The sequence below is a fragment of the Macadamia integrifolia genome, chromosome 7 (assembly GCF_013358625.1).
Source record: "Macadamia integrifolia cultivar HAES 741 chromosome 7, SCU_Mint_v3, whole genome shotgun sequence".
Taxonomy (NCBI): domain Eukaryota; kingdom Viridiplantae; phylum Streptophyta; class Magnoliopsida; order Proteales; family Proteaceae; genus Macadamia; species Macadamia integrifolia.
Genome location: NC_056563.1, coordinates 36,245,646 through 36,253,679, shown reverse-complemented (window position 1 = coordinate 36,253,679; position 8,034 = coordinate 36,245,646). Strand labels below are relative to the sequence as shown.

The 8,034-nt window shown below is 38.3% G+C and overlaps 1 protein-coding gene across 3 annotated transcripts in view; it reads right to left on the bottom strand.

The window, feature by feature from the left end:
• LOC122083685 (histone-lysine N-methyltransferase ATXR7) overlaps positions 1-6,202 on the bottom strand; it is a 36,179-nt gene extending 29,977 nt beyond the window's left edge. For 2 of the 3 annotated variants that reach the window (XM_042651557.1, XM_042651558.1), the window contains exons 1-4: positions 5,819-6,202; positions 5,040-5,251; positions 4,306-4,921; positions 4,036-4,158 (exon numbers count right to left, since the gene is read on the bottom strand). In XM_042651557.1, the coding sequence (XP_042507491.1) occupies positions 4,036-4,158; positions 4,306-4,921; positions 5,040-5,251; positions 5,819-5,887 (1,020 nt within the window). In that variant the 5' untranslated portion in view covers positions 5,888-6,202. The remainder of the gene's footprint in view (positions 1-4,035; positions 4,159-4,305; positions 4,922-5,039; positions 5,252-5,818) is intronic. The other variant, XM_042651559.1, reaches the window with a different exon arrangement.
• Between the last annotated feature and the right edge of the window lie 1,832 nt (positions 6,203-8,034).

Genomic DNA, 8,034 nt, shown 5'->3' with positions numbered 1-8,034 from the left:
CCTTGATCAAACACAAGACAAATCTCCATGTAGAAGACAATAGCAACAACCATTAATTTTTTTATCAAAATCATCTAGGCCTTTAGGAGCCTCCTCTTCTTTATTTATAATGTTAATGGGGGAGGGAATTACAAAATAGAAGGTTCCTCAAAAAGGAAACCAGATATTCTCCTAATACAATAGCTACTAAAAACTGAAATTAGAAACTAACTGAAATTAGAAACTAGTTGAAAAAGGAAACTAACTACTGAGGACTTGACTCAATTAATAACTTGACTCATAAGGAAACAAATATAATTCAAATCAAGCCCAACTAGAAAGGAAACTAATGAAAATGGAAACTAACTAGTAATCCCGTACTCAATCTTAGAGCCCCCTTTTTAGACCCATAAAAGTGGTCTATTACACTCAAAACACATGGGATCAAAAGCCTAACATGTATGGAACCCAACCCTAGGCTTATTCCTAATAAAAACAAGCCTATTTTGGTAATTAATCTGCATCACATTTCCACCTAAAGTCTTACACCAGATTTTGCCCTAGAGCACTCCCAAATGACATGTGATTCCTCCCTAAAATCTTGTAAAAGACATGAACAATATGTACCAAATACATCAAATGCCTCTACATCTAGATGCCCAATCAACAATCTAGTTCTCCAAAACTACTAAACCCTTAGAATTACCTGGGTTTGCAAACTTCGGGCGTAGGGTATATGCTTAGTCCTATCTACCTAACCCATAAATTTTAGGATACAAGGTATGTGGCTAATAAGTCATGAGCCCCCTACAGCATAATGTAAGTAATAAGCCCCCCCCCCAAAGAAATTATAAATAATTTTTTTTAGATTTCAATTTTATGGTAAAGGATTAGATATACAATTAACTCCAAGGGCTTTAGTATGAGATTAAGCTCCATCATTATGAGCTCAGGGCTCTCTCCCTAGAGCTTGGTATTGAAGACAAAGAGACAACAAAAGCTTGTACCCTTATTCTACTCCATTTTCCAATGTCTTCTTCCAGATTTCCTTCATCTTTTTTTTTTTTTTGCCAAGTGGCTTTCTCTTCTTCTTCCTCATCTTTTCTTGTACCCAATATTCTTTTTTTAAAACAAAAATAGCAGTGTCCGAGCAAAAACAGAAAGATCGGGCAATATACCACTCATGTATCCATAATGGGTCATGTCAACACGGTACCGTCAGGTGAAGTGAAGGGCTGATAACAGAGAAATAACCCTATGTAGAAACAGACATTCAGTTCCCCAACATTAGAAAGACAAATCATCTACCACCCTAACATATTGTTCACTAAGCCAATCAAGAAAGATACGTCCTTCTCATTTGTAACGCAATCATGAATTAAAAAAGTTGGACAAACATTAATATAAAATTATTGGGCTTGGTGATTTGTGGGTTGACATGCAATAGGCCAAAATAAAAGGGCCAAATATGGGCAGTTTGGGAGGCATACGAATTTTCTTTTTATTTTTATAGCTTAGGTGCAACGGAGCCCAGCAATACAAGTCGTTAATTAGTCTCATTTAAGTAATTCAATTCTTTTTAAGCCTATCAAGATCATTATATATTTTATAGTTGTATAGAGTTAGTAAAAACCAGAGAAGTGACTTTTGTCCACCTGCCACTGAAGTCCTAGTTCTAGAGTACACAGATGAACAACCTCTCGCAATAATAGAGTTTGTTCGACAAACTTCATGTGAAATTGCTTGCTGGTAACAAATAGCTTGTGTGTCTCATTCTCTCTCCTATATCAATTTCAGATCTCAGATCCCAGATCTCAGACATGAGATCATACTTTTTAGATCAGCTTCTTACCCTTCTCTCACCTAGGACACTATCCTTATTTTTCCCTCCTCTTGCCTACTTTCTCTAATCGGATTCTTTCTTCTCTATAGACACTCTACCATTTCTTCTTATAGACTTTCGTTAACACTCTTTGCCCTCCTTTAGTCAAATACTACTATTTCTCCTCTGAATTCATACTTTCTAGATTAGTTTTAACCACATCTCTTCTCTCTTTGTTTTCATTAATTTTTCAACTTTATTACTTATTTAGATATGATAACTTACATCTTAGTTTCCACCCTTGTTTCTGTTAAGTATATACCTTAGATGTAGGATCGGATCTTTTCTTCAATAAATACGAGATTTCCCTCCCTATTCTTCTAGCGATCTTTCAGTAACCATTGGGTAATCCAATCGTTTTAACCCCTTCTTGCATCAACTAAGTGTTTCAACTTGTTCCTCAAATCATTGACGTAACATAATCTCTGCATTTTAAAATACTTAAGTTAAAATGCTAATTAAAACCAAAATATATCCTATGTCAGGGAATTGCCAAACCTATATTGAAATTGCTTTCCATATATTACATAAGTTTCTCATCAAAACATTAAAAAACACTAGGAATATCATTTAAAAGAAAACTGTCAATAATAAGAACATAAGCCTCATATTTTCTCCTACATTTCATTCACAAATTACTGTATTTTATCATACTTCTCAACCACAACATTTTGTGCTTTATTGCTATTAGCATGTTGCATAATTTTATTTTATTTTTCTGCTAACGACGAGTATCCAGGCGGGCCCATACTGACCCCACAACCACATGGACCAGGTCATACCGGGGTTGAATGAGAACCATTCAACTTTCACTGAAAGCAATGAAGAGCACTAAACACCCCCGTGTGAGTGCTACTAGCATGTTGCATAAGTCTCGTGATAAACTTGATATAAATATATAGGCAAGAGAATGCTACCTCATGGCGCAGGTACACGCCGGCTGGCAGCCAGTGGGAGGGCGCACGCGAGCATCTTCAGCGCAGGGCAGTGCACTTTTCACACTCATTGTGTCTAGGCATAGACACGCCAACAGGTTGCATTCTTTCTTCGTAAATATATGATGAGATGTGGTTCCTGCACCACCCACCAAGTAAGGGCTTCCCATATGGCCCAAGTATCTGCCATGTGGCAGCTTGGATACAATCCACATTTCCCAGACAATTAAAACCCAATGTCCCCTGCTCACGCATCAAATTTCAGCCCAAAAAGTTGGCCACGTAACAAAATAAAGCCTTATAAATCCCAAAGTACCATGACGGTGCATGCCACTACACATGAGAATGATTAGATTACAGTCTGAAATTTGACCATCCAAACCATGTGCTCTCTATCTAATGGTTGAAATTGCCACACTATCCTTCCATGTGACATAATGGGTTGCTAAGGAAACCTTTCATAGTTGGGTCGTGCAAATTTCACTTTGTCATATATTTTCACCATTTTCATCATCAAACAAGAAAAATGTGTTAGATTCACTTGTTCGATAAGAACTACCAGGCAATGTCCATGAATATTTCATTCAACCTCAATACCACAGTCCAGAAACTCCAATGCAGATGAACTCACTAAAGCAAGTGCTAGAAGGGAACTTCTCATCAAAAATGACACAAAATTTATATATATAATGACACAGGTTTCAGCAAAAATCAATTAGGTTTCCTACAGAAATCAAGACTTCTAATAAAAAAGTTTGAACCCCATGCTTATTGAATTCTACCTAGTCACACAAACTTCAACCCTAGAAGATGCCTTGTGTGGATCCCAAACACCGAAAACTCCAAGCTTATTCTAACTTCTAAAAGTTTTACAGTAATGTTTGGTACTACATCACTTCCACCAACAACCGGACCCAAAAGATTAAATCCCTCAACATCCACCCAACACAAGCAACCAACCATCATTACAGCCCTCAAAATCGTAGATCTTTGAATTCACTAAATAATAGCAAGTTTTTATCAAAAGAACCACCACACGACAGCCACTCTGGCATGCAGAACTTAGTTCAACATTGTAATTCATTGTTTCATCTTTCAAGTATCAACGGATTTTTTTAATAATTATCATCAAATATTAACCCTAAAATCCTTCTCTCTCTTTTTTTTTTGCAGAATCCTGTCTCAAAACCATACCTCAATTCAAATGAAAAGGCTCAAATCATAAGTCACAAAGCATACCATCAATGAATCATGAAGATATCCATAGCGATGCCAAGAATAAAGTTCTGCAAATGAATGTGGACCACGTTTCCTTCCCTCATCATCCTCAAACACCCAACACAATTCCTCGCTCGATTGCGACTGATATGCAATGGAAAAGGACAACCAATCAAACATAAACTTTGGGGAACTAGAAATCTCAAGGGAGGGGAAGAGCATTTCCTGAAAATAAAACAAAGCTTTACCAACTCAATTATTCTTAATTTTAAGCAAGTGAAGGGAGGGTACCATTGGTATGTTCAATGACACCCAGTTCATTCCTTCTGAGTTTGGATTTTGTATCTCCAAGCCACAACTACTGTAATTAACAGATGATTTGGGTGCACAGAGTAATTCGGGAGACACAGTGGAGGAAAAAGCATATCCAACAGATTCAACTCGTCCAACAGCCAGTAAGTTATTACTGCAAGAAGTATAACCATTTGAAGGCTCACTCGATAAGGTGGAGGTAATACTTGGAGTCCAATATGCAAAACCTGTGTTAGCATGTTCAGGGAACTGCTTGAGGTACTTCAAAGGTACCGGATTTAGTAGAGTCCCATTAACAACAGGATAGACTAGAAGTTCTTCTGGCAAGAACCCAGTTGATAAGCCTTCATGTAACTGTTCCTGAATGTAAGGACCGCACATCTGCCCACATTCATTAACATACATCCAACCACTCACAGCTTCAGCATATCTAGCATAACTATTGTCCTGGCAATGGATCCCTCCAACACTGCAAGACTGATGATTGTCACCACTAGTGTTCAGTGATTTGCAGCTTCCTTCCATTGCTACATGTGGACCTGCCCTGTTGATTGGGTTACATCCGGAGGAAGAACACTGAACATCATCCGAGCACCTACAGATAACCCACGAAAAAAATGGACATGAATTAAAATTAGCTCCAAGTCAGATACTGGGGTGGGGGGAACTGAGCGTAAGAACATGAAGAGGAGAAAATATTGAATTATTGATACCCATCGGATGAGCAGCCTTCCGTGTGTTGCTGTATTTGTGATACAATATCATCCCCGTTGCATATACACATACTGGAAACAGCATCAAAGTATTCCCAAGCAGAACTTTTCAGCCTCATTTTGGAACAAAACGAATGGCTACACTCATAATATTCAACATCCGAGACACACGAGTTAGCGTTGCCACAAAAAGTAACTGAAGCCACCATGACCTAAAGAAGTTCCAACAAGCAACCTCGATCAGGAAAGAAAAATAAAAGGATTGCCTCTCCACGAACTCAAAACACAAATGAGCAGAAAAGAAAATGAAATACGACATATATGCAAGCTAAAGCAGAAAAGAACAATAAGTATCCTATGGTGACTTTATACTGGTTTCATCGGGTGGTGAATAAACAGGGGACCATAAACGAACCCATCTATAGTGATATCTAACTACGATAATCAACAACTTTAGATACTTGAACACCATGATCTTCAGATAAAGTTGAAATAACATAAAGAACAGATACTTTATCTCTTTGAAAAAGGGAATGGGTGGATTAACAAAATTTCCAAAGCAAAACCCTAAAGAGAGAGACAGCTTGATAGATCTTATATTCCTTTCTACAACCACAAGATTGCGACGCAAATAAGACAACAACAACCTAAGACGCTCAAAAGTGAACTTTTTCTTCGGCAACAATTGGACAAGAAGATGATAAACTATCAAATTGGGGCACAGAGTTTGAATAAGAAGTTCCAAGGAAAAAGAAAGAGAGGGAAAAAATAAGGTTTACCAGATCCTGAATGTCCAGAGAGATCAACTGGTACAGGCCCAATGGAGAATCTATGGCGGTTTCGGGCATCAGGAGTTCGGGACTACCAGGTACGATGCTTTGACCAACACATTATGAAAAACAGATAGGTACTAGCGATGGAGCAGATCGACGACGAAGATATGGAGGAGAATCCGCCCACAACAGCACCAAGTATCGACGGGAAAAAAAGCTTGATGGCCACAACAGAAAATTAGGGTTTCGTTCTGCGCGGAGTTTAGAGGACTGCAAAATAAGCGAATAAGCGAATAAGCCAATAAGCCAGATGGATGACAAAATTACATATGGGGGCCTAGCGAAGATTGCGTTAAAACATATAGAAAGGGTTTTCGACGCCACTTGTATGGGGAATTTACCACGCCACACCAATCAGGGTATAGAAAATGATTTCTTCAGAATGTGGAGAGAATGGGAAAACTTCCTCATCACATCGCGGGATTATTTTCTCACCGGTGGTTAAGCTCTAGTTGATGTATCATGCATCGGCTTAAGTGCGCCTCCAGAATCACGGTTCAAATTCAGATCGGTCGATTCAGCTGGTTCGGATCTGATCGAGGCTGATCCCAATTCTCATCGATAATAATGAGTGGACAACTTATTTGGTGGTCAGCTGTGACCTGGATTACTCGATCGAATCAATTCTACCATCTGCTGCAAGGTGCAAGGTTGATACATGGCGGCATCATAAACTGCATGATGGACACTGGTGGGAGTAACAAAATAAAAGAAGAGAATTACTTGTATTCAATTGAAACTTGTGAAGTTAAAAATGACCAACTTACTCTTATGGGTACTAACTTTAAAAAAAAAAAGATATAAGACCTTCTTTGGTAACACTTTTACTTTTGATTTGTACTTATTTAATAAAAATCATTAATGAAAATCATTTTTTATCAAAAACTAAAAAAATGTTTGATAAACATTAATTATAATAGAGCATGGAATAAGAAATTGTTTGGTAATTACATAAGTGTAAATAGTTTTTACAATGTTTTTTGAAGAAATTACTCCAAATTACGGAAAGATTGTCCTACATTTGCCCAATGCCCGCATATAATTTAAGTAGTTCTCCTTCACCCATCTTCCAAGTTCCAACCCAATTTGTGGAACAAAACCATAACAGGGTATTATGTTACAACCTTTCTTTTTTCAAGTTGACTTTGATTTAAGTCAACCCAAGGGGGTAGTTGTAATACCCTACTTCTTAAACCCGATCTGATTACAGGGTTGACCCGGTCTAACCATGCAAGACCCGAACCGGAGAGAGTTAAGGCGAGTTTCTTATGGACCATGATGGCAAGGGTGACCTTAAACACAGGCTGGCCAGACAAGTCCGAGCCAGTGCCAGAGGAGACGGAAGTACCCAAGCCGTGTACATGCACATATCATAAGGTCATGTACGGATAAAGCAGGTATGTAGCCGTATCTTATGGCGCATACGTATATTACATCTTATGCCAAGAGTGAGATTCGTACCGAGAGTCGAACTCTGTCAAAATTCCACTTGTTGGCCAAGTTTTGGCCCTTAGGTGGGCTGTCACAGGTGGGCGGATGTGACCCACCCATGAGGTTACAAGATGTTTTAAAATGTATAAATAGCTATCTTATGTTTTCTTTTTTTCTTTTTCTCATTTATGACACTCGGATGTTTGGTGAGAAGAGTAAAGAGGAGAGAGAAAATAAGGGAAAGAATAGGAAAAGAGAAGGAAGAGGAAGAAGAGATGGATTTCAGCAGCGCCGAGGTTTGATCTTCCCATTCCGACGTCGGAAGAGTGATCTCCAATACGAGATCTACGTATAGAGGTGAGCAAAGGCTGGGTTCCTTAAACTTTCACCATACCCAAGTAAAACCCTTGATTTGGGTAGAGTTTCTTGAGGTATTGTAAATCCCCCTTGAGATAATGAATCTAAGGTTTAATAGATGATCTATGTGTTGATTTTGAAGGATTTGAAGAAGTGCTTACAAGATTGGTAAAAGCATTGGTGATTTGAAGTGATTTTGGGGTTTGAAGGAGTTATTAAGCAAAGAAGGTAAGATGGCTTTCCATCCCTTAAATCTAACATAGATCTAGGTTATAACCATCTTATGAGACATTGAATGTGTGGATAATGGGTTGGAAATAGCCCCATTTGATTCCCCAAAGGTTGGGGAAGGTTTCAGGCAAAAACGGCATTTT